Source organism: Trichosurus vulpecula, chromosome 9 (assembly GCF_011100635.1).
Source record: "Trichosurus vulpecula isolate mTriVul1 chromosome 9, mTriVul1.pri, whole genome shotgun sequence".
Lineage (NCBI taxonomy): Eukaryota > Metazoa > Chordata > Mammalia > Diprotodontia > Phalangeridae > Trichosurus > Trichosurus vulpecula.
In genome coordinates this window covers 191,642,539-191,669,227 of record NC_050581.1, presented here as the reverse complement: position 1 = coordinate 191,669,227, position 26,689 = coordinate 191,642,539, and the positions used below count along the sequence as shown (strand labels likewise).

The following is a 26,689-nucleotide window of genomic DNA, read 5'->3' as shown; positions in this document are numbered from 1 at the left end:
TTCCTATGTTCCCAGATGTTGGTACTTGGCATCAGCAGACAGCTATCAAATGCTGACTCTGAGCATCTCAGAATCATGAGTCAGAGGTAAACTCCCTGAGGGCAGACATTGTCCTCACTTTCATACCTAACCCAGTGCCCAGCAAGTAACCATCACTTAAAACATGCCAAGCATCAACAGCTGCCATAAACATACCCGTTTTACAGATAAGGAAACTGAGACTCAGGCAGATGGCCCAGCTTGCCCTGGGTAGCAGAACTAGTAGGCATCAAAGGCAGGATTTGAACTCAGGTCTCTCCTGACCTTAAGTTCCCGATTGCACCACAACGTCTCAATAAAACCACAGCTTTGACTTGACCTGGTGTAGAGCTCTCCTCAAGGAAGAGCTGGCAGGCTCGTTTCCAGGAGGTTGAATGTCCAGGGCATTAGAATATATACTCAATGAGGGCAGGGAATATTTCTACCTTTCTTTGTATCCTCAATACTTAGCACAGTTCCTAGCACACAGTGGGCACTTAATGAATGCTTGTTGACTGACTGACTGACCGACCTCCTTCTTCTCCCTAGAAAAGGTCCACAGAATCCCCAAAGGCATAGACCTCAATGTAAATGACCTGACCAGCACTCTTCTGCAATTATAGGACTGTAAGTCCATCAATGGAAGGGGCCTAACCACTCACTTCACAAATGAAGAAACTGAGGCCAGAGAGGTCAGAAATCATAGGATCCCAGACTAAGCTGAAAGAGACTTTGGACCTCATCTAGTTCAATACCCCACTCCCATTTTACAGAGAAGGAAACTGAGACCCAGAGAGGTTAAGTGGTCCATGGTCACACACGTAGTAAGTGATAGAGTCAGGATTCGAACTCAAGTCCCAAGACTCCACATTCATCACTATTTCCACTAGAGTACAATTCCGACCTCATCAAATGGGGCAGTTGGGCTTGAGCTCTGAGAGTCCTTTGAATACTCCATGACTGAGGATTCATTAGAACTGCCTCCTTCAGTCATTTAAGGGGGGAGTTATTGGGCATCCCCAGGTGACTAGCTCTGTGCTAGTCACAGGGAAAGGATTTATCCATGAACCCACAGGGCCTGCTGTCTGGTTAGAACAACATGATGGGAAGAAGAGCTAAACCAGGGGCTGCAACTTCCCGATGAGGGGCGCTTTTAAGACACTACATTAGCTGAGCTTCATTAAAACCAACAGAGGCCATGGGGCACTGGCCATTGGGATGGGTAGCTGCTGCCTCACCCGGGCCTCTCTGGGCTCAAAGGATGGGAGGCTTCCTGGAGGAGGCAGGCCTGGAGGGCAACCTTGAAGGAGAAAGAGGATGGAGACCAGGAGCTGTTTCCCTCCTCTGCTCAATCCTCCTGGGACCAGAGAATCATCGATTTAGAGTTTTAGACGATCAAGGCCAAGCCCCGCCTTCGCAGATTTTACATTTTACAAGCTGTCACCCTGCGTGTCTGCATCTTAGCCCTTTCATGGAAAAGCTCTGAGGTAAAGTCTTCCCCATTCCAGGCTTCTTCTTCCCTCCTATACACTTCCCAACCCGTTGAAATCTGGCTTCTAGCCCAACCACGGAATGAAAGGTGTTCTTTACGAAGTGACCAACAATCCTTCTGCTGCTTAGTCCAGGGGCCTCCTTCCACCCCACCCCAGAACCCAGTTCTCATCCTTTTTGGAACTTTTCACACTGTTGCCCAACCATCCTCCCAGACGTATGCTCCTCCTTTGGCATGAGGGACAGCACTCTCTCCTGATGCCCCTAGGACCCATCTTCATCCCCTTTATTGGATCAACAACCATCTCCCCCCTATTAACTGTGTGAAGGACAAGGTTTTATTCTGGGCTCTCTCTCTCTCTCATTCTCCCTCTCCCCACCCCAACACAGGTTAAGTGACTTTCCCAGGGTCAAACAGCTAGTAAGTGCCTGAGGCTGAATTTGAATTCAGATCTTCCTGATTCTAGGCCCAGCATTCTGCCCACTGTACTACTTGGCTGTCTTAAGGGAGGAAGGATGTATTAGGCATTCACTTACTGTAAATGTGCCACATGCTACACTGAGTACCGAAGATGCTTTTAGCCATGCTAAAACCCTCAAACTATCCTTGTCTATGAGGAGCTGACAGAATAAAGGAAAATACATGTAAATAAGCAGGTGCCAACAGACATATGACCTCTTGACTCTGTGGTTCCATTCACTATTACTGGAAATTTCCAAACCAAAGTACCCCCTTCAAGTACACTCTCTCTTGGTTAGAATGGAAGTTCTTTTCTTCATAGAGATCAAAGGTGCTCGCTCTAGCTAAGGCATTGCCTCAAACTTGGGTTCTGAGTTTGGGGATTTTTCCTACAGCAAGAGCTGCTTAATGGGGAAGCTTGATGTTTGCCAAAAAATATTGATAATTAATCCTCAAATTCTGACCACTATGAAGTGCCCTCGTCCTGGAGCATGCCATGGAGTGGGCACACACTCTCTGCTGGACTCCAGGAAATTCATTTTGTCTCTCTAGATGCCCACGGAGCAGGGACTGGGCTCCCACTGTGGGCTAGCCCCAGCTGCACTATAGGTGCATGTCTGGCCCAAAATGTCATTGCTTTTGATGCTGGTAAAGACATGGCTACACCTGAGGGCAGACCTCCCAGGAAGCCAGCCACCCAGTGGAAAGCGAAGGTCAGATGTACCTGGACAGTGCCAGTGCTTAGGAACCAACAGAGGAATGAGTTAAGTAAGCCCCTTCGAGGAGATTCATCCACAAGGATGTCAAAAATGAAGGAGGAGACTGAAAATGCATTTACAACTGTTTCATTTGGTGGCAAGTCCCCTTGGTCAACTCCCCCCAAAGTCCCCTATACTAGGAAAGGGGAAATAGTCATAATGCCTCCCTACACACACACACACACACACACACACACACACACACACACACACACACATATAAGCTTCATTCATCGTTCTAGTGTGATTTCATCCCTTCTCCTGCAAGAGATTGTTCTCCCTACCATCCCTACTCTATCACTTCTTTTCTTTTTGTCTATGTATTTTTTCTTTTTTAATTTTCTTTTATTTTCATTTTCAGTTTTGAATTCCTCCGCTCCTTTCACCTCCTCCCCAACTTATTGAGAAGGCAAGGAATATGATATGAATTTTATATATGAAGTAATGCAAAACATATTTCAGAATTAGGCATGTTAAAAAAAACAAGGAAAGTAAAGGGGGGAATGTGCCTCCATCTGCATTCTGAGACCATAGGTTCCCTATCTGGAGGTGGATAGCATTTTATAGCATGAGGCCCTTGCAGTTATGGTGGATCATCGTATTGGTCAGAATGGCTAAGTCTTTCACAGTTGATCATCATTACAACATCGCTGTTACTGTGTACACTGTTCTCCTGGTTCTGCTCCCTTCACTTTGCATTAGTTTATATAAGTCTTCCCAGGAAGGGCTAGACCAAAGGCTGCAACTTTTGGCAAGGTCTCCCTTGCCAGCAGTTTAAGTCTTACATTAGCTGACCACGGTTAAAGCCAACAGATGCCATGGGGTGCCAGCCATTGGGAAATGGTGTGCCTCGCCTCAGCCCCTGTACTCACCCAGTATTCTACGGGGACAGCAGAAATAAGACTCGATTGCCTCTGCGGGTCAGTCCTTCCAACTCATCCATCATTCCTTAAGGCACAATGGTATTACATCGCATTCATATACAATCACTTGTTCAGCCATTCTTCAACTGACGGGCACCCCTTAGTTTCCAGATCTTTGCCAGCACAAAAAAGCTGCTATAAATATTTTCATACATGTGGGTCCTTTTCCTCTTTCTTTGGTCTCCTTGGGGTATAGATCTAGTAGAGGTATTGCTGGGCTCCATAGTTCTGTAGTTCTCACTTGTTCTCCAGAATGCTTGGACTAGTTCTCAGCTTCACCAACAATGCATTAGTGTCCCTATGTTCCCACATCCCCTCCCTCCAGTATTTGTCATTTTCCTTTTCTGTTATCTTAGCCAGTCTGATGGGTGTGAGGTGGTCCCTCAGAGCTGCTTTAATTTGTAATTCTCTAATTATTAGTGATTTGGAGCATCTTTCCATATGTCTATCACTGATTTTCAATCTCTCCCTCTCTATTGGCTCATTCCTTACTGTCTACGAACATGCTTATTTCTCCTCTATCCTCAGAAATCACTCTCTTTATCCTGCCCTCCCTGTTAACTTTATCTCTTCTGCCCTTCATGGTTAAACTCCTTGCAAAGGGTGTCTACACTAGGTACCCCTACTTTCTCTCCTCTCACTCCCTTACAATCTGGCTTCTGACCTTAGCATTCCACCCAAACTACTCTCTCCAAAGTGACCAAGGATCTCTTGATTACCAAATCCAATGGCCTTTTCTTACTCCTCATTCTATTTGCCATTTCTGCAGCCTTTTCACTGTTGATCACTCTCTCCTCCTTGATATTCTCTTCTCTCTAGGCTTTTGGGACACCACTCTCTCTTGGTTTTCCTCTGACCTCTCTGACCACTCCTTTGCTGGATCCTCCTGTAGGTCATGCCCTTCGACCATAGGGGTCCCTTAGTGTTCTATCCTGGGCCCTCTTCTCCTCTCCCTCTCTACTACTTCACTTGGTGATGTCATCAGTTCCCATGGATTTAATTATCATCTCTATGCTGATAATTCTCAAATCTACATCTCCAGCTCTAACCTCCCTGCTGACCTCCAGTCTTTCTAGCTGCCTTTCAGACAGCTCAGACTGGATGTCCAATAGACATCTTAAATTCAGCATGTCCAAAATCGAACTCATTATCTTTCTACCCCCCCCCCCCACTTTCCCTGTTACTGTCAAAGGCAACACCATCCTCCCAGTCTCCCAGGCTCCCAACTTAGGAGTCATCCTTGATTTCTCACTCTCACCTCTCATATCCAAGATGGTGCCAAGGTCTGCCAATTTCACTTTTGCAACATCTTTCCAATATGCCTCCTTCTGTCCTCTGACATTGCCCCACCATGGTACAGACCTCATCACCTCCCACCTGGACTATTACAGTCACCTGCTGGTGGGTCTGCCTGCCTCAAGGCTCTTCCCCACTCCAGTCTATCCTTCACTCAGTCAGCAAAGTGGTTTCCCTAAAGCCAGGATCCCATCACGTCACCACCATATTCACTAAACTCCAGTGAATCCCTATCACACATACCCTACCCCGCCTCCTGGATCAAATACAAAATGCTGTTTGTCATTCAAAGTCCTTCATAACCTAGCCACCTCCTACCTTTCCAGTCTTCTTACACCTTACTCCTCAATACTCTTCAATCCAGATGTTCCATCTCGTGGTTCCAGGCATTTTCTCTGGTATCTGTCCCCCATGCTTGGAAGGTGCTCCATCCTCTGCTCCAACTCTTGACCTTCCTGACTTCCCTTAAGACTCAGATTAAATCTCATCTTCTACCGGAAGCCTTCCCCAATCCCTCTTTGTTCCAATGCCTCCCGAAGCCTCTTCCCTTCATCAAGTGTCCTATGGATCCTACGTGTAGCTTGCTTGTATATATTGGTTGACTTTTTGTCTCCCGCATTAGACTGTGAGCTCCTTGAGGGCAAAGACTGTCTTTTGCGTCTTTTTGTATCCCTAGTGCCTAGCATAGTGCTTGGCACATAGTAGGTCCTTAATACATGTTTATTGACTGATTCATGGATACAGTGCTGGACTTGGAGCCACAAAACCATTCAATGCCCACCTCTGATACTCATTAGCTGTGTGACCCTGGGCAAGATGTTTAAACTCTCTGAGCCTCAGTTTCCTCATCTGCCTCAGAAAGTTGTTGTGAGGTTCAAATAAGATGTCCAGCAAAGACTCCTTAGCTCATCAGTCTGATGAAGGCTTTTCCTCTTTCTCAGAATCATAGTTTTAATTAATTGAAGGAAATGTTAGATTTCAGTTAAAGGGCAGTAAAAATAAAGATATGATTTTTTTTCCTATCCAAAATCATGAACTCCCTGAAATCCATCCACAGAAAGGATCCATGGACCCCAGGTTAAGATCCCTCACTGCAGGATGCCCCTATGGGAAGAGGAAGGGGCTAGATGGCCTCAGGGTTCCTGGGCTAGCTCTATGCCCAGGCCCCCAAAGATGCTGGAGGCCTGAACTTCAAACCCAATATAGTCTCCTATGACTTATGCTGGTCTGCTGTTTCCCTTGTCTTCCTCCCACCCTCCTTCCCCCCTCCCCATCTCTTTTTCCCAGAAACAGAGATGAGTAATGGGGCCAAAAGCCCTTTGGAGCAACTCAGAAGACTGACGGCAGGGACCAGTGAGACCTGGAGAGGATAGGAAATGGAGAATCAGGGAGAGGAGGAGAGAAGAGCCAGGGCAGAGAAAGCAGAGGCTTTCAAGGGCTGGGTCAAGGAGAGGATCTCTCTTTGTTTCTGTCTGAAGAGAGGAGGGGTTGGGGGCCCTTCCTGAGGGAGAATAGTGAATGGTGGAGAGGGCCAGGGAGCAAGGAGTTGGGAAAGCGTGGCTGAGCCTGAGGGTGGCTGCCCTAGAGCTGGGCTTTGAAGGCTGGGCAGGATTTTGGTCAGTGGATGGGGTATGGGAGAACATTGAAGGTCTGAAGGGACCAGAGGTGCCTGACCCCAATGCATTCGAGGAGGGTGGGAGTTAGAGGACCCTCCCACAGGGAGCTCACATGTGGGCACACGCCATGTTTTTCAGGTCCTGAATCTGTTCTTGGCCTTGCTGCTCAGTTCCTTTAGCGCAGACAACCTGACTGCCCCAGATGAGGATGGGGAGATGAACAATCTGCAGCTGGCCCTGGCCCGGATTCAGAGGGGCCTTCGTTTTGTCAAGCGAACCACCTGGGACTTCTGCTGCAGCCTACTCAAACGGCCCCGAGACATGGCCACCAGGAAGAAAGCCACAGGCATGCCAGCAGTGCCCCCAGCCCCCAGTGGCCTGCCCAGCTGCGTGGCCAGCCACGGCTCCACTGAGCTGGAGAAGGTACCCGACACCACCCGCAAGGAGACAAGGTTTGATGAGAAGGAGCAGGCTGACCTGAGCCACAAGGATGCAGGCAGGGAACCAGGGGACTTCACCGGGGACCCTGAGTCATCTGTGCACGTGCCCATTGCTGTGGCCGAGTCAGACATCGAGGATCATGAGGAGGATGAGGACAACAGCCTAGGAACGGAGATGGAGTCCAGCAAACAGGTCAGTGGGAGCAGGGCGGGGCGGGGGGGGGGGTGGTCCTCAGCCAGGGGTGGGGCATAACTGGCCCTCTTCTTGATGATCCAAGATCTTCTGGGTGAACATCCAGTGCCCAATGATGCTGTAAATCACTCGGCTCCCGCACCAAGTGTCCACATCATCCCGGGCTTCATGCACCCAGCTCAGGGTCCTTGCGTCTGCTCTGAGTATGTTTTCTGCCTCCTCCCCCATTGGCAGTCTGTCATGGCCATTTCCTATGAGCACAGGATTAGAGTGGGAAGCACCTTAGAGACAGTCTGCTCCAGGGATTCTTCACCTGGGGTCTGGGTCTTTTTTTTTTATTTTGATAACTATATTTCAGTATAATGACTTTCCGTTGTAATCCTATGTATTTTGTTTTATGTATTCAGCAACATTATCCCGGGAAATGATCCATGACTGTCCAAGTGGTGTATGACACAAGAAAAGATCAAAAACCTTGAGTCCAGCCCCATTATTTTTAAAAAACGAGCAATTGAGACCCAGAGAGGGGAAGCTCGCCCGAGGCCAGCCAGGTAGAAGGTAGCAGCCTTACAACCTCTGATGGATGTGGGATCGACAGGGTGTTTTGTTTCCTTCCCAGGGGCTAGTCTGTAGAGTCCAGATGAGGCGTTCTGGAAGTTCAGAGAAAGGAGAGAGGGGTCTGACTGGGCTGGAGGGGTCGGAGGAGGGTTTTACAGAGGACACGGGACCTGAGCTGGGCTTTGAAGGGTGGGTAGAGCTGGATACTCAGAAAAAAGCAGAAGGGTGTTTCCCACTGAGGGAGTACATAAGCAAAGACCCAGGGGTGGGCATAAGCTTGGTAGTTGGAGGAGGAAATGAGGAAACCCGCCTTGCTTGAATGGAGGTCAGGCACAGGGATGTTTCCAGAGATAAGGCAGGAAAGGTAGATTGGATTCATACAACGAAGGACCAAGAATTTCAGGCTGAGAATGTGGATGCTAGCCACTGAAGGTGGAGTGAAGTGACCAAGGCTTTGTTTTGGTGACAGACCCCAAGGCCTTAGAGTGCCTAGCCTCTCTGATCCTGTTTCCCCACCTGCAAAGAGGTTAATCAGCTCCTTCCTTCCCCCTCCCACCCCCACCCTGGGTGGTAAGGATCAAATGGGATGCTTGTGGGAGCACTTTGAAACGGGATCTGACCGAGTGATGATGAGGACGCTGGTGCCCGGGGAGCGATGGGGCCTTCCTCTGAAGTGGTGCCATGCATGCCCTGGCCCTGAGCTTCCTGCCAGGCCTGTGGCCCCCGAGTGCCAACCGGCTGGTATGAGAGCCCTGCTATTTCCTGTTGAAGGCCATCAGCACTGGCCACTCAAGGCTTGGCTGGGGCTGCACAGCAGGTGCGTTAGGTGTGTTATTCCATCCCTGATGCCTCCTGGCAGCTGCTCCCCTCGTTGAAGGGAATACTGAAGGCAAGCAGGCAGGCTGTCCCTCCCTGGAGGCCAGGGCTGCCCAACTGTGGTGTCCTTCTGGGCAAGCAGAGCTCCACCGGCCCCAGCCCAGGGAGGAGACTGGTCACCACTACCACCATGATACCAAGCTGCTGCCCTCTGAACAGTCATAGGCAGTTCATAGGTCAATCATGGACCCTTCCCTGAATGTCAGAAAAGGCAATGTCATAGAGCAAACCCCCATCCTTAGACATGAAAAAGGAGAGGACACCCCCTTGCCCCATCCCTGTGCCCCACTCTGGTGATGGTGATCACAGGGGCTCAATTAAGCCCACAAACAGATACCCACAGTATCTGCTTCTTCCACTCACTCAGGGCCCAGATGCCCCCAATGAGAGGACTGGGACCTTGGCAGCAGCTCAATGGGTTAGTCACACGTGTGGTTTAGAGCAAACTGATCTGCCAGCTTCTTGACAAAAACCTCCTGGAATTCTGTGGGCACTTCTGTGCCGTCTGCCGGGAACAAGGCAGATCTTCTGAATGCCAAGAGAAAGTGACGAAGTCTAGGATTGCTTTGGCTTTTTGCTTGTTGTACCAAACTGTTGATGTGAGTCTGTGGTCACCAAAGCCCTCAGGTCTTTTTCAGGGATGTCAGTCAACTATTAACATATTAAGCATTTATTAACACATTAATATTGATTCATTAACAAAATTTGTTTATTAATAATATTTATTAACACGTTAAACATTTATTAAGTACCTGCTATGTGCCAAGCACTATGCTAAGCATTGGGGTATAAAGAAAGGCAAAAGACAGTTCCTGCCTCAGGGAACTCACCTTCTAACAGGGGACACAACATGAGAATGACTATGTCTACACAAGACAGAGTGTAAATGATAGAAGGCCCCAGCAGTGGGGCCGACTGGGAAAGGCCTCCTTCCTGAAGAAGGTGGGATTTGGGTTGAGTCATGAAGGAGGCCAGTGGGCAGGGGTAAGGAGGGACTGTGTGCCAGGGGAGCTCAGGAGAGTCAGGAGAAGTGCCCGTGGGAGGAGCAGACAGAAGGCCAGTGCTGCTGGACCAGAGAATACAAAGTATATGGAGATGGGGAAAGGCAGAAAGTGGCTTAAAAGCCAAATGGAGGATTTCCTATTGAATCCAGGAGGTCACAGGGAATTTATTCCCATTCTAAAACCTGAAGACCCTCTAATATACGGTATTAGCTATTGCTTGCTCCCAATGCCTTTTGAAGGGCTACATCTGTGCCTTTATTTGCATCACTAATAAAAACGGTGAGCAGAATGAGGCCAAGGATGGATCCCTAGGGCCTCCCCTGGAGAGTGCCCTCCAGATCAATAACGATCCATTGATCGTCACTTTTTGGCTCTGGCTGTCTGATCTCTAAGATCCCCTCCACTATCCTGTCATCCAGGCCAGAAGCCTCTGTCTTGACCACAAGGTGGATAGCATGAGAAACTTGACTCAGTACTTCTTGAAATCCAGGACTGTTGTCTGAGACCTTCCCCTGATCTACAAGTCTGATTCTGCTGCCTGGTTCATTTGGTCTGGGCCTATGATTTCATTGGCTGGGAGTACTTAGAGATGAGGCGACTTTCCCAGAGTCACACACTCAGCCTGGGTCCCCCAGGTGGGCTCTCTATCCACTGCTCCCACACTGCCTCTCACCAGTCAAAAAGTCAAAACATAAAGCGAAGCAACGAACCCATGCCTACCGTCTGTCATCGCCTTTTCCTCCTTCTCGCATTCCAGAATATCTCTAGGAACTGGAGTCAAGCTTCAGAGGAGGCCTATCTCAGGAGGCATTCAGATATGTGAAGGCAGCTAACAAATCTCCTTTATGCCACTGATCATTCCCTAGCAAAGGGCTTTGTTCTTTCATTAGAGTAAATGCTCAGTCGAGAGTGACCCTGCCAGCCTGCCTATGATAACTGCCCTCTGCCAGGGTCCCTACTGAACAAGGGTAAAGAAATTGTATTGTGTCCAGTGGATCCTGAGGAAGTACAGAGGCATTTAGGGCAAGGGGGTCAGACTGGAGAGGGGGCCACTGGATTGGCAGGAGGAGTGGTGAGAGGCAGGAAGATTAATTAGTCATTGGGAAGAGACATAATAAAGCACTGAACTGGTGGCATGGAAATGGAAAGGTGAAAGTTCATGTGTCTTGGAGCAATGGCCATTCTTTACAACCACAGAATTAAAAATACAACAAAAAAGTGCAATGAAACGTGTGTATGGCATGAAGCCTGGCACTCAGCCGACAGAGAACTAATTAACTAAGGGGGGTGGGGTGAGGGTGGATCAGCTGGATCCAGTTTTATCTGGTTAAGGTCAGACATTCTGAGTCATCCTGTGTCAATAGAAGTATACAGGGAGGACCATCGCTGCCACAAAATGAAACCCTCTCAAAATGATGGCTTGTTCCAAGTAGTGCACACAGACTCTACAGGTTTGGTAATCAGACTGGATCAAGGCGGGGGAGAAGGGGGGGGGGAGAGGAGAGTCAAACAATGTTAGGGGATGGGAGGAGGGCCAGGCCATTGCCAGAAATCAAGATGCAAGGAGCCGGTTGGAGGAAGGATGCTGAGTTCTGTCTGGGACCCACGGAGAGGCAACATGGTGCCCTTGGAATCAGAAGGACCCTATTCGAATTCTGTCCCATGCTTCCTTGTTTTAGGACCCTAGACAAGGCACTGAACCTCAGATCCTCTGTTTTCTCCTCTATAAAATGCAGCTAATAATGCCCCCATCGCCCCTCCCTGCCTCCTGGGTTATTTTGAGGCTCCAGTGAGATAATGTAGGTAAAGTGTTTAGCCCACGCTAGAAATGCCACTTAGGATTCTGCTGAGTTTGAGCATATTCTAGGAAAAGCTAATTGTGACAGCTAGTTGTGTTGCTTCAAGCTGTCAGAGATAGGAGTCAGCCAATGCTGCAGGCTGCCTCAATTTCTCCCAATGCCTTTTCATCAGAGTCCACCCAATTGTGAGCTCCCAAGGGTGGGTACTGTTCTTTAGTTGCTTTTTATCCCCAGTGCTTACTTAGCACAGTGCCTGGCGCATAATAGGCGCTTAATCAATGTTGATCGACTGAACCCGTGATTCCTTCCCTGCTACACCACCTATACCAAGCCTTCTTGGGTACCTGGTGAGGCCCTTTCTATACTGGAGTGTAAGAAGATGGAGCTTCTGTGGCAGAGACCAAGGTCTCCATCAGAGCGGTCAGGCATGTGGCAGGCAGGAGAACCTGTCAGCACTCATTTCATGACTACAGCTTCCTCCTAGCTCCCCCCACCCCCACCAAATCATACTTCCTTGCTCTTTGTGAGGTCATGAGAGCCTGACCTAATGGTGCCAGCCGGCTGAATTGTATAATATAGCTAGAAATCTCCCTGATGTGAACAGTCGAATATAAGCACCTTGAGGGCAGGAACTGCTTTGCTTTGGTATTAGTGTCCTCGGACGGTGACACAAGGTCTGGAATACAGTAGATACTAAATACTTGTTGGTTGATTGGCAGGGGAAATCAAATAGCCAGATCCCTTCTGAGGAGGACACAGCCTTTGTCTGGTGCTGCCCATCTCCCACCCCCTTTCATCTCCCTCCTCCCTGATAACACACACACACACACACACACACATACACACACACACACAAACACACACACACACACACACACACACACACACACACACACACAATTGGACTTGTCAGTTGGGAAGTTAACCAGCAGATCTTGAGGTCATGAATACTTAAACCATTTGGAATTTTAAGTGAGGACATCACCGGGTTGAATTGTCCACCCTGTCAGATTGTATCAGCCTTTCCCACTTCCCTTACCCTCACATCCAGGTTTAAGGCCAAGGGTTAAAAATAAGACTCCCAAAAGACAGGAGGTGTTAGAGATGACATTATCTTATCTTCTCAACCTGTTATTTTTAACACTTGGGACCTGAGTCTGGACAGCTGTTGGCCTCCCTCCTCCATCTTCTCTCCTTCCTTCCCCTTCCTTTCTTCTTCCCTTAGTCTAGGCTGGACTGAAAAGGAGAATTGGCTTGCCCATTGTCATTGGCACCATTTCAGTCATTGAGAATGTACTGGGGACCCACTTCCCTGGGTACTCTGCAGGGGGATACAAGAACGTAATGTGAGGGGAGGAGGATAGGATGATGAGATAGAAAGTGTGATTCCGAGCCTGGCTCCAGCTCTAGCTTCCCCTGGGTTGTGGATGAATCATTTAGCCTCTCTTTGACATAGGAAAAAAAATAATTTTAATGAACTATAATGAACTGAACCAAACAAAAGAGAAGCCTAGCCAAGGGACAGGCTTCTTCAACCCCATTCAACTCCCACATCACCACCCTCTGGTCCTTAGGAATTCTCCCTACTCTACACACACAACTCCTGCTGTGGACTAAACATGTAGGGTTGTGTTGGTAACTGAGTCTGACTGCCCAAGGGTTCTTCTTCCATCAAGGACATTCTCCCCAGCTCAGCCACCAATATCCAGTCTTTCCAAAGAAAAGAGGACCAGGGGAGACAGGGAGAAGCTGAACCTGCTTAAAGCATTCCAGGTGATGTTCAATGAGAAAACCAGATGCAGCCATGGAGAAAGGAGCCCAGCACTTAGTGATGCCCTCTCTGCTGACTTCCAGCCTCCTGTCTCCAACTGCCTATTGGACTTCTCCATCTAGATGTCCAGGAGATGTCTTCAATTCAATATGTCCAAGACTGAACTCATTACCTTTCCCCCCAAAATCCTCCTTCTTCGAAACTTCCCTGTTACTGTCAAGGCCACCAGATCTTCCTAGTCACCCAAGCTCACAATCTCGGTGTCATCCCCAACTCCTGACTCTCTCACCTGACCCCCATATCCATTGTAGATACTCCCTCCATGACATCTCTCATATCCACCTCATTGTCTTCTCTGACACTGCCACCCCCTGGACTCTCAGCTCTTCACACCTGAACATTGTAATAACACTGGTGGGGCTCTCTGCTTCAAGTTTCTCCTCACTCAGTCCATTCTCTACTCAGCCATTGTGAGCAGAGAGTGAGGATGGTGACTTTGCACAGCCCTCCTTCACTTAAATCCAATTCACTTGCAAGTCATGAGGCAAGTCGCCTTCCTGAAGTCATGGTCCTTTTTGAGAACAAAGGACAAACAACAACTCAGCTGTCAAAATGATCTTCCTAAATGCAGGTCTGACAATCCCTCTGTCTGTCTCTCTCCCCCTTCTCTCTCTACTTTTCTCTCTCTCTTCTCTTTCTCTCTCGTCTCCTGTCTCTCTTCTCTCTCTCTCTGTCTCTCTCTGTCTCTGTCTCTCTCTCTCTGTCTCTCTCTCTCTCTCTCTCTCTCTCTCTCACACACACACACACACACACACACACATACATACACATGTTCCTTCATGTCTCTTCCCCCCCATTCAATAAATTCCAGTCCTCCCTGTCACCTCCAGAATCAAATATAAATATAAAATCCTGTTAGGCTTTTTAAAACCCTGCAGGCGTCTTCCATCTTTCCAATCTTCTTAGACTTCACATACTCTGATGTGTAGTGACACTGGCCTCATTGGGGTCCTTCCCACAAGCCATGCTTTCTCCCACCTCCAGGCATCTCCTCTGGCAGTGCCCCATACCTGGGACTCTCTCCTTCCTCTTTTCTGCCTCCTGGCTCCCTTTCGGGTCTTGGTTAAAATTCTTCCTTCTGCATGAAGCCTTTCCCAGTCCCCCTCAATGCTGGCGCCTTCCCTCTGAGATCATCTCCAGCTTGCCCTTTGTGTAACCTGTACACACACAGATGTTTGCATGTTGTCTCCCCCACTTCCACTTGTCTCTGCATCCCCACTGCTTGGCACAAAGCCTGGCACATAGTAGGCACTAAATGCCTATTGATTGACTGGACAGGTTGTGTAAGGGAGACTGAGGGAGACATCTTGCCCTTGACAACAAGCAAAGCAACAATGAGGGATTTGCTCCCAGACAAGGGGGTCCTCCTGAAGGTCAAGGGTCTTGGGCCTGCCAGAAAAGTCGAACAAAATAAGGTGAAAGAGAGATCCCTGTATCCCAGATGGACAAAGATCATGGTTAAGATGAGCTGTCCAATGAAAAGAGCCTGGAGATTCACCCCCCAAGAATTTGGACCCCGGAGATTCCAGAAATTCATTGGTAAGTGTACCCTGATGATTCTAGGGATTTAGGCCCCAGGAAATTGGATCCTAAAGAATTGGAGCCTGTGATATCAGGTCCCAGGAATTCCAGGAAATTATACATAGGGTAAATGACCTCAGGGAATCAGACCCTGGGGATGCCAGAGATTTAGGCTGTGGGAAATTGGATCCCAGTCAGATGTCAAAAATTTGGACCTGGGGTAATCAGACCCCAGAGATTCCGGGGATTCAAAGCTTGGGGAATTAGATTCGGATGAATCAGAGCTTGACCATGACAAGGGTCTACTGTACAAACAAATGAGGTTCCAAATTTCAAAAAAAAAAAAAGGAAGGAGGATGGAAACTTCAAGATTATAACTTGGGACAAGAATCTAGAGTATACTTTAAAGGGACGGTTTGTGATTATTTAGAAAGGGAAGCAGTGATCCCTAAGAGCCATTATGGTTCCATTCAAAACAGGTCCTGCTGAAATAAACTGACTCCTTCCTTTTTTGTATGAGTTACCCAGACTGAATGGGGAACTGCTGTAGGTACATGTTACCTAGATTTTAGCCAATCTTTTGCCCTATTCGCTCATTATTCTTCTGAAAAAGGTGGCGAAATGGGGCTCGGAGACAGTACAATTAGATCGATTCAGAACTTAACGAATGACTGGCTTCACAGAGGAGTCATTCATGGTGTGATGTGAGTTTAGAGAGAAGTATCCAGCAGAGAAGCCCAGGGATCTGCCCTTCAGGACCCTTCTAGCTCCAGATTTATATGCTATGTGTGACCTTAGGTGAATCATTCGACCTTTAGTTTTCGGGCCTCAGTTTCCGCATTTACAAATGAAGAAGTACAGCCAAATGGACTCTCAGGTCCCCTCCAGCTCTGCAACGAGGCTCCCATGGTCCCATGAGGGCCTTATTAAAGCACAGTCCTTGAGATGAACTGAAAATGACTTAAGCTTCTTGACATCGTTGCTGGCATCAGGTCCTGTAAAGATCTCAGAGACTCAGTGCCTCTGTGGCCAAGGGGGTTTGAGGAAACTTGCCCCCAAAGCCCCAGCCTCTTCTGCATTGGCAGTCCCAGGGGAGTTGCTTGACTGGCTCTCTGGGGAGTACAGTGGAAGTTTCAAAGATTGGGTGATCATGCCCAGAAAGCCAGAGGAGATCAGAAATGGGTCAGAAGTGAAGTCCTGACCTTTCAACAAAGATCCTTCTTTTTTCTTTGCTGACCTTGAGTGTACTTGCTTTAAAGAAGAATTTATCCACTCATTAAGAGGTTCTTATTGCTGAGTGGGCTGTGCATTTCACAATAGTCTTTCTACTATGATGAGAAACTGCCTTTGGGAAAATCAATGGCGTCTTTCTGATTCCCCCTTTTTCTTCTTCCTCATCCCCCCCAACCCTTGTTCAGTTTCTATCTTCCTCATTTTCAGCAAATTATATTTTGAAATTCCTGACCTATACTCAACATTGTGATGATCTCTGGGCAAAAGCCCCACCCTGAGAATGCTCCTTTGGTCATCCATGTGGACAGAAGGCTACCTCCATCATGTTATATGGAGCCTTTGAAAGAGCTAGCTGTGGAAGGAATGGGGAGAGAAGAAATTGTCTTGGAAAATTGTTCTTCAACATTTCCAGGATTCTCTCCCTCTTTCCCCCCCCCCCCAAAAAATGTACTCTCCTTTAGCAGGACACAGTGTCTAAAATTAAGTCACTAATTCATTTAAATATCTGTGATGGACCAGGTATAGTGCTAGGCACTGAAGACACAAAGACAAAAAGAAATGGGGCGCCTTGACTTCCATAGAGCTAGGTGCTGCGGAATCTCGGTGGCACAATAGATAAGAAGACCTGAGTTCAAATCCAGCCTCAGACATTCACACTAAATCACTTAACCACGGTCTGTCTCAGTTCCCTCATCTGTAAAATGGCAATAACCTACCCCCCAGGGTGATCCTGATGGATCAAATGCGATAATATTCGTAAAACCCTTTGCAAACCTGAAAGCACGACCCTTATCATGCAGTGGGCGCAGAAGCAGAAGGGGCCTTCAAGGCCATCCAATACAACCACTTCATTCTGAGGTTGAGGAAACAGAGGGTAAGTGACTTGCTGAAGGCTGCGTGAGTAATAAATGAAAGAGCTGGGATTCAAACCCAGGTCCCTGACTCCAGCTCTATCACCCTTTCTACCATACCATGCTGGCGGTAAGTAAAGAAGAAATAAATATGAAGTAAAGTAAATATATAGTAATATAAAATATAATAATATATAAATTATATATAATATATAAAAACATAAAGCAAAAACAAGGTAATTTCAGGGGCGAAGAGTCCTGGCCTCTTGCAAGAGGCAGCCCTGGAGCTCAGCCTTGAAGGAACCTGGGGATTCGAGGTGGTGTGTATTCTAAGCGTGCAAAGGCCAGGGAGACAGAACATTGTGTATAGGGAACAGAGACTAGAGTGGCGTGGCCAGACCAGGGAGTGCAAGGAAGAGAACAGCACATAATGAACATGGACAGTGAGGTTGGAAGCCTGTTGGCCAAGGACTTTAAATGCCAGAGCACAGAAGTTTGTGGTCAACCTAGGGGCAAAAGGGAGCCAGGGGAGCTTCTTGAGCAGAGGAATAACAGGATCAGAACCATGCTTCAAAAATATCTATGACTCTGCTCCCTGCACCTTGAAGGGAATGAAACAAACCAAGTCCCCAAGCCCATTTCTGGGGGCTGTGCGGCCTGGGGAGAGTGAGGTGGTCCTCAGGCCTTTTCTTACTGTCTGGTGGCACTCAGTGAGCGAACGAGTTCTTCACCCGAGGGCTGAGAGAAAGAGAGGGACTGTGCAGGTAAGGTCATTAGAAAGATGCAAGCAAACTCTGCAGCTGACGGAAAGGGTCTGCTCCCAACCACCAGGTAGGTCAATCCCTGGTGTCTCCCACATGAGTACCGCCATCTTAATGCACCAAACACCCATTGAATAATGATTTCAGTTCCAAACATCCTGTCTTATCTCTGTTACTGGTTCTCTGTTCCCCGTTCTAGGCCTCATTTCCAATCCCAACAGCATTTATTAATCTCCTTCTGTGTTCTAGACACTGTCTTAGGCACGGGGTGGGACAAAAATAAAAGAACCCTTGCCTTTACAATTACATTTCTTGCACAATGAGGAGGTTGGAGTGCATGGAAATGAGTGCTGTATATCTACTTTGTATTGGTTTGGTACATGTCTGTCTCCCCGGGAGAGTGTAAGTTCCTTAAGGGCAAGGACTGTTTTGTTGCTATTTTTTTGTATCCCTGGCACCTAAAACAGTACATGGCATATGGTGGGTGCTTTTACAATGTGTGTTGATTAATTAGAAGACTCTTTCAGCACCACATTGGAGACTTTTCTGAGCCTCAGTTTCTCTATTCATAAAATACCAGATTGGGACCAAATGAGGCCCAAGATTCCATCAAGTTCTATACTCCAGCACTTCTGCTAGGCTTCAGAAATAGTTCTGCCAACCCTCCAGCCTCAGCTCACCCCTCACATGGTGAGGTGAAAGAGAAGCCCAATGACCCCAGGGTGGCAGGAGTCGGTCCTATGTGCCCACCATGACAGGCTCCCGTGAAAGCCCGGGGCGGTGGCTCGCAGGATGGGGGCCAGAGCAGGAAGTAATCCCACCCAGATCCCTTTGATCCGTCTCTGTTTTCCATCTTCCCTCTCCTTCCATCCCTCCATCCAGCCCTCTTGCTCCTTTCTGACCTTTGGAGGGGGAGGGTAAATTGGAAGGCCTTGAAGCAAGGAACAAAAAGGGACCTGGGTGTGCTTGAGGGTTCTCCAGTAAAGCGTTTGGGGCTCCCTTAGCCACCTGGGGTGTTTAGATTCACAGTCTCCTGACCTCCGTTGCTGAGGAACAAGCTTAGGCACAGGGAAGCTGGGGCTTTGGGGCTTGGATTGTGTGGAGACCCTCTTCCCACAATGAAGTAGCTGTGTGGCCATAGGCAAGGCACTTAATCTTGTTAATCCTCGGTTCCCTCACCTGTAAAGTGAGGACAATGACTGTATTACTTTATCCTCAGGGTTGTTGTGAGACTCCCCTGAGTGCTTTGTGAGCCTTGGGGTCTCCGTCAGTACCAACTCTTGATCTTCCCCCATGACCCAGTTCAGAGGGGATGAGAGATAGAATGTGGCCTTAGACTCATAAAGAGCTGAGTTCGAATCCTTGATGAATACTCATGAGAGCGTTGGGCAAGACTGATACTCGCCTGGGCCTGTAATGGGGGGAGGGGAGAGACAGGAGATGGGGGGAGGGGTACAGTCAGCACCCACTACGGTCCCTTCCAACCCATAGATCTAGACCCTGGAGATCCTGCCAGAGCAGGGCTCTGAGGGCTCAGCCCCCAAAGGCCCCGATGCAGCTGGTGTGTTCGCCGGCTCTGACCGCACTCTCCCGTCCTCTCCCCACCAGCAGAGACATGATGATGACACCTACTCTGAGGGCAGCACGGCGGACATGACCAACACCGCCGACCTCCTGGAGAAGATCGCGGACCTTGGGGAGGATGTTAAGGACCCTGAGGATTGCTTCACCGAGGGTAAGGAGCCCTGGCTCTCCAAGGTGGCGATGCCCCAGGGTGAACCTTCCTTTGTGTCTGCATCCTGTCCTGGGGATAGACCACACAGGGTTGCTGCCCTACTCCATTGAGAGTGTATGGGTGTCCAGGCAAAGGGAATGACTGTCAGTCAGTCAATCAGTTAGCATTTGTTAAGTACCTACTGTGTACCAAGCACTAAGCTGAGCTCTGGGGCATCGCTCCATTTCTGGTGTGTAGGGACATTTGTCGCGTGTGGTTTTGTGTTACATTGCTGCAATTGTGGCATGTGACTGGTTGAGAGACAGACCTTCTTTGGTGGGAGGTATTAGATTTGGGGAGCACCGTGGGCTGCTCCCAGGGACTTTGTCCTTCTCAAATGAGAAGAAAAAGAAGTCAATGGTCTCTCTCAGAGAAGAGGAGAGAAGAGGGACTGCTATTATATAAGTTTAAAGGGCTGAAAGGTGGTGCATCCAGATAATCTCATTTGATTACAACATACAAACAAACTCTAGTTTTATATAGCTGTAAGTACATATGCGTGCATGTGTGCATGCATGTGCAGTGCACGCAAAATGCATTGGAGAGAACACTAGAGCTAGAGCGTGAAGACTCAGTCAGAATCCTGCCTGCCAAGACACAGCCTGTGTCGGGCAGGGGCTCCTTCACCTCCTTGGCAGGGCCTGGGTTTGCTCTGGGATAGAGAAATGAGCATGGACAAAAGCTCCTGGCAGGGCTTGACCTACCCCATGCCTTGCATGTCACCAGAGCCCATCGCTCATTTCTCCATCATTAATTCTTTCATTCATTCAGTGAAATCCACTGGGTATCAGAGTGGAAGGTCCGATGGCAGGCTCCATGATCCCAGCCCCGGCGCCATCTTGCCTCCTCTCTCTGCCCCCTGCAGGCTGTGTCCGGCGCTGTCCCTGCTGCACAGTGGACACAACACAGTTTCCTGGCAAGGTCTGGTGGAGGCTCCGGAAAACCTGCTACCGCATCGTAGAGCACAGCTGGTTCGAGAGCTTCATCATCTTCATGATTTTGCTGAGCAGCGGTGCCCTGGTAACCTTGGGGGAGGGAGCACGGAGGGAAGAGCAGAGGGCACAGGATGGCAGGGGCAGAGCAGAGGGCATGGGATGGCAGACGATAGCAGAGGGCATGGGATGGCAGGGGAGAGCAGAGGGCATGGGATGGCAGGGGCATAGCAGAGGGCATGGGATGGAAGGGGATAGCAGAGGGCACAGGATGGCAGGGGAAAGCAGAGGGTATGGGATGGCAGAGGGGTTGCTTCCCAGGGTGTCTCCTAGGACAGCCCAGAACAGGGACACCAGTCCCCAGCCAGCTCCCAAGGAACGTTTAGGACCCAAGGCTGTTTGTAAAAACTGTTGTTAGCTCAGGGGAAGAGCGGGGTCCAAGGCCTCCCCTTCTGGACTCCCCAGGGGCCTTGACACTGAGACCTCACTGGGAGTTGTCTTTTGTCCTTCGGTAGGGGATTTGGGTTGGGAGAGAGGCCTCAATGATTAAAGGTTTGTTGCCCTGAAACCTCCTCAAGTGTTCATAGGACCCAAGATCTAGACTGGAAGGAGCTCAGAAGCCAGAGTCCAACCCCCTCCCTTGACAGATGAGCAAACCATGGCCCGGTCAGAGGAAGCAATTTCTCTGAGGTGACCCAGGAGTGGGGTGCTGGGATTCGAACCCAGGCCTCCTGAGTCCCAGTTCAGGGTCTCAAATGGGGTCATCTGTCCAGAGACAGTACCTCATTCTAGTCACACCCACCTTGAACAAGAATAATCAGAACCAATAATGCTGACCTTCGCTTCTTCTGCAAGGCTTTGTAGGAGCCCAGATGCCCTGTGCCAGATGCTGGGGAGGTCAGACCTCAGGGAGCTTTCACTCTGATTGAGGAGGTGGGATTCACATGCATGAAACAGTCAGAGGCAATGGAACCTAATGGAAAGAACACTGCATTTGGGATCAAATCCCAGCTCTCCCTCTGGGCCTGTTTCCCTCATCTGTACAATGATGCCTTGCCGAGCCCCTTCCCAATCCAAATCTCTGACCCTATGTCTCTCTAGCACTAGAGAGTGCACTCTCATTTGCCAAAAGGTTTGGAGGCCAGTGTGGGCTGGAGCAATCTGGGAGGGCTTCATGTGCGAGGAGAGGCTTAAACCGAGTCTCAAAGGACAGGCAAGGTTTGGATAATAATTTCCTACAGGCTCAGCAAGAAGAGCTGGTTTTCCACAGCTCTGCCTTCCAGGGCTCTGGAGGGGATGGGGCTGCCCTGAGCCAGAGGGAATTAGATGGATCAAACATCCACCCATCTCAGAGCTGGTTCTACTCTGTGTAGGCCTAGCACATTTCTGTTTGACCTATGTAGACAGGCAGGCTAGAAAATCCTGACCTCTCCAAAGGCTGGGGGGCTGCCAACCTTGGGGCAGTACAATGATGAGTCTCCTGTCCATCCTGATGGCACCAAGTGGCTGATTGTCAGGTCATCCCTTCCTTCAGCCATCCGGCCCACGTAGCGCTAAGCTTGGCTTAAAGTACTTTTGTTTATCGCTGTTTAAAAAAAACAAAACTACTTAACATATTGCCGATTCAGCCTACTCCATCAGAGCAGGGAACGGGTTTTGGCTGCAAACAGGAGACAGACGGCAGACACAAAGTCAGTCACGTACCAAGAGCCAGGCACTCAAGGAAGTAAGCACCGTGTGCCGCCAAAGGAGGCAGGCTGGCAGGCCAGGGCAGCAGATGACCCTGTGTGGACGGGTGACAAGCAGAGAGGGAGATGCTGATATCAACTGAGGGAAACTCGGGTCTTAGGAGGGCCCTTCATCTGCCCGGGGCTCAGTTTCCCCATCTGTAAAAAGAAGGTTGGGCAAGATAAATTTCTATGCCCCATTGCCTGTGTATCTTATTTTCTAGTTGCATGCAAAAACCTTTTTTTTTTTGTTTTTGAACATCTGTTTTTAAAACTTTGAGTTCCAAATTCTCTCCCCTCTTCCCTTCCCACCCACCCTCCCTAAGAAGTCAAGCAATTCAACATAGGCCACATGTGTATCATATGTATAACCCTTCCACAATATTCATGTTGTGAAAGACTAACTATATTTTGCTCCTTCCCAACCCATCCCCCTTTATTGAATTTTCTCCCTTGACCCTGTCCCCTTTCAAAAGTGTTTGTTTTTGATTGCCTCCACCCCCATCTGCCCTCCCCTCCATCATCCCCTGCCATGGGAGGGGAGTGGGGTGATAGAGGGGAGGGCTGACTGGGGAACAGGGCAACCAGAATATATGCCATCTTGGAGTGGTAGGGTAGAAATGGGGAGAAAATTTGTAATTCAAACTCTTGTGAAAATCAATGCTGAAAACTAAATACGTTAAATAAATAAATTTAAATTAAAAAAAATAAAAAAAGAAGGTTGGCCTAGAAGGCCTCCAAGGTCCCTTACAACCTTGATCCCTTCTGAGGTTCGCCTTGCTGAGATCACTGGGCCAAGGTTAGGGGGAGATGTGACGCTCAGCCCCAGTCAGCTGCCCCAGGACTGACTATTTCTTTTTTTTGTTGTTGTTGTTATTTTGTTTTGGTTTGGTTTTTTTGTTGTTTTTTGGCAGGGCAATTGGGGCTAAGTGACTTGCCCAAGGTCACACAGCTAGTACGTGTCAAGTGTCTGAGGCCGGATTTGAATTCAGGTCCTCCTGACTCCAGGGCCGGTGCTCTACTCGCTGCTCCACCTAGCTGCCCCAAGATTGACTATTTCTGCTTCTGGCAGCAGACTCACCCCACTCTGGAGGCCTACACTCAGCCCTGGGGGGCAGTGGCCTCCCCACCACATACATATCCCATGGGCCACACTTGTTGCTTCCAGGATACCTCAAGAGACCCATAAGCCTCTCTCTCCCTTGTGACCAAGCCTTAACCCAGAAGTTCTAAAAACAAGGACCCAAAGAGCCACAGTGAACAGATACTGCCCTTGGCTGAGGGAACGTGTCCCAGAGTTTCCATATTAGATCTGGGACTCTGCTTGGCAGGAGATGGGACACCTGAGGCAATTCCATTCATCAATGGCATGGTAAAATCCTAGAATCAAGCCCCTGCTCTGTGCCAGGTACCATGCCAGGCCAGAAATTAAATAGTGCCTGCCCTCAAGTGGCATCCATTCTATTGCTACAATATATGGGCAAATGAAGAAATAAAAAGTGACTTCAAGGTGGAGTCAGCCCCTAGCCATTGGAGGGATCATCATTTAGGAAGGAGAACCTAGGCTGAGTCTTGAAGAAAGCCAAGGCCTGATTCTCGGCAGAGTGAGGATGAAGCATGTTCCAGGATTGGGAGAGAGCCTAGGTAGAGACACAGAAGCAAAATCAACCCCAAATCTTAGAACTGAGTCAGAAGGATCATTAGGAGTCAACCCCCCACCAAGCGAAGAATCAAATGCCTTCCACACCATCCCTGAGAGCTGGCCATCCTGCCTCTATTTTGCTGCACCCATTGATGGGGTGCTCACTGTCTCACAATCAGAAAGGCCTTCCTCCCCAATCAAAGCCACTTCCTCATCTTTTGGTACATTCTGGTTGCAGGCCTTTGAAGACATCTACCTGGAGGAGCGCAAGACCATCAAGGTCCTCCTGGAGTACGCCGACAAGATGTTCACCTACATCTTTGTCCTTGAGATGCTGCTCAAGTGGGTGGCCTATGGCTTTAAGAAGTATTTCACCAATGCTTGGTGCTGGCTGGACTTCCTCATCGTGGATGTGAGTATTGGCTGGGCCCTGGGAGAAGGGCAAGGGAAAGGGAGGGAAGGGAGGTTGTCCATTATCAGTGCAAGAATGAAAAGGTAAGTGGTCCCCAGAGAGGCCTGTGGCAAAGAGGAACAGAGGAGAGTGCTTCGGAAGCCTTCAGCAGAGATGGTGGACAGATCTATAGATGACAGCAGCTGTGTCCTCCCACCCCAAGCTAAAGATCTCCAATCCCTCACAACTAATTGTTGCCAAGCTCCAGCTTATCAATGTCCCTCCTGAGATAGGGGACCCCAGAGTAGAAATAGTGTCTGTGTCTGGTCTGGCTAAAGCAGAGTGCTGTAAAACAATCTCAGAATTGCAGAGAGTTGGAAGAGAACGCAGAGCCCATCTGGTCCAACCCGTGCCCAAAATGTACACCTCCTGCTGTATCCCCAATATCCCCAAGGTGGTGTTCCGTCTCTAGTGTACCGAACTGTGATACAGTATACAGGGCCTTGAATTTGGCCTCAGAGGACCTGAGTTCAAATCCTAATTCAGAAAGTCTGTTTTCTCATCTGAAAATGAGGAGACTGGACTAGATGGGCCTCTGAGGTCTGGGATTCTGTGACCCTACTTGACTCATCTCGCAACTTAAGCCAGAAATCACTGTTCTCCCTGGAAGAGCACCTGTTGTTTTGGGGATTGGAGGAGAGAGGAGGGGATGGGGGGATGGGAAGGGATGGGATGGAGGAGATGGGATGGGAGAGGATGGAGGGAGCGGATGGAGGGGAGATCCACGGAGATGAGAGATGTCTTTGGACACTGCGGGCAGAGTGATCAATAAATGAAGCAACATTGCTTTCTATCTCCCATACCCAGACATGTGCTAGGCTCCATGCACTTAGGGAGAGAAAGGAAAAGGAGAAACCACAGTCGCTGCCTTCAGGAAAGCACTCCCAGTCTAGCACTTTCAGAGACAAGCTGTACATGTACAGAACAATCAGAGAGTAAAGCCGATGCCTTTGGTGGCCACTGAGCGCACGAGGGTCAGTACAGACTGTAAGTGCGGCAGGAAGGCAGTCAGTGGAGGAGGTCATCGTGGGCTGGAGTAAGCTAGGGAAGATGCTGTCTGAGGAAGGTAGATTTGTCCTGGGCAGATAGATGGGAAGGACTGGAGAAGGGGAGGGTTTTTCAGGAAGTGGGACTGGTATGAGCCATTGGGAGTGGGGGTGGGGGGAACCGTGAAAATGATCCTGTGCCTGAAATGGGGGTGCCTGCTGAGGAGCTGTGGCCCACTGGGCTGGAAGGGTGGAGGGAAGCTGACCGCCAGTATCAGAGGGTCAGGTTAGAAAGGGAGACAACAAAGGGGAGAGAGCAGGGGGTCTCTGGACCCTCATCACCCCTGCTACCATTGGTCAGGGCTTCCAGGCTGGGAATGGGCTGAGAACTGACTGAGTCCTGTCTGCTGAGCCACCTCCACCCAGAACTGCCCAGGGGCCTTCTCATGAGGAAAGGGAGGGAAGGAAGGGGTATAGGAGCAAAGTAGATGGAACAGCTGCTTAGCTTTGACATCCGGCTCTCCATCTGACGCAGCCTCCTCGTCCCCATGACCAATGAATCATTAAGGGATAATACCTGCTTGCTGAGCTCCACACGCCCCACACATCTGGATGGAATTCTTATGTTGCCAGATGTTTCCCATACAAAGTCTCATCGGATACCAAAGAGCCCTTTGCAGGAGCCTGGACAGGCGTGATTAACCCTATTTCACAGATGAGGAAATGACGGCTTAGGCAGGGGAGCGTTTTTGCCCAGGGTCATGCAGAGAGTCAGGGGATTCCCCCAAGTCCAGAGCCAGAGGTCATCCTTTCACAGGATTCATATGGCTTTTGCTCGGGTCCCAAGGGCACCAGTGAAACCAGGCTTTTTTCAGTGTTTGAGGATGCCAAGAATTGAATATCTCAGGACTTGGGGAAGGTGGGGATAGGGAATAATGAGGACAGCAGACAGTCTGGAAGCATGTTGGTGTATTCCCTCCCTTGGGAAAGAAAAGCAGAGGAGCTTTCCATCTGCCTCAGGCAGCAAGTGCATGGATTACAAGACTTAGAACCAGGAAGACCTGAATGTGAATACTGCCAAGCTGTGTGACCCTGGACAAGTCATTGTGTGCTTCCATTTCCTCTTCTGTAAAACGAGGATAATAATAGCACCTGCCTCCCAGAGTTGTTGTGAAGATAAAGTGAGAGAATGTTTGTAAAGTGCTTTGTTAAAGTACCACATAAACACTGGGTATCATCATTATTATGAGCTGTACTTATCCTGATACCGGGCCACTGATTTTCATCATTACCATCACCGCCATCTTTCTTAGTGCCATTGTCACCAACATAATAATTCTCTTCATTGCTATGACTACCATCGGCCACCATCACCACACTCACCATGGCCACCATCGTCTTCATCACCACTGACACAGGTGTTCCCACTGTCATTGTCGCCATTACCATCAGCACCCTGAACCCTGTCACCATCACCATTATCATCACCACTTCTACCATGAATGATCACCTCTTCACTGTTACTCTTGTCACCATGATCATCGTAAT

General features: G+C 49.0%; 1 protein-coding gene across 2 annotated transcripts in view; it reads left to right on the top strand.

The window, feature by feature from the left end:
- The window catches only part of SCN5A (sodium voltage-gated channel alpha subunit 5), a 185,371-nt gene that overhangs the window by 132,430 nt on the left and 26,252 nt on the right, over positions 1–26,689 (top strand). The window contains exons 17-20 of one of the 2 annotated variants that reach the window (XM_036737927.1): positions 6,701–7,195; positions 19,241–19,364; positions 20,269–20,423; positions 23,943–24,116. In XM_036737927.1, coding sequence (XP_036593822.1) covers positions 6,701–7,195; positions 19,241–19,364; positions 20,269–20,423; positions 23,943–24,116 — 948 coding nt within the window. Of the gene's footprint in view, positions 1–6,700; positions 7,196–19,237; positions 19,365–20,268; positions 20,424–23,942; positions 24,117–26,689 lie in introns of both variants that reach the window. The other variant, XM_036737926.1, reaches the window with a different exon arrangement.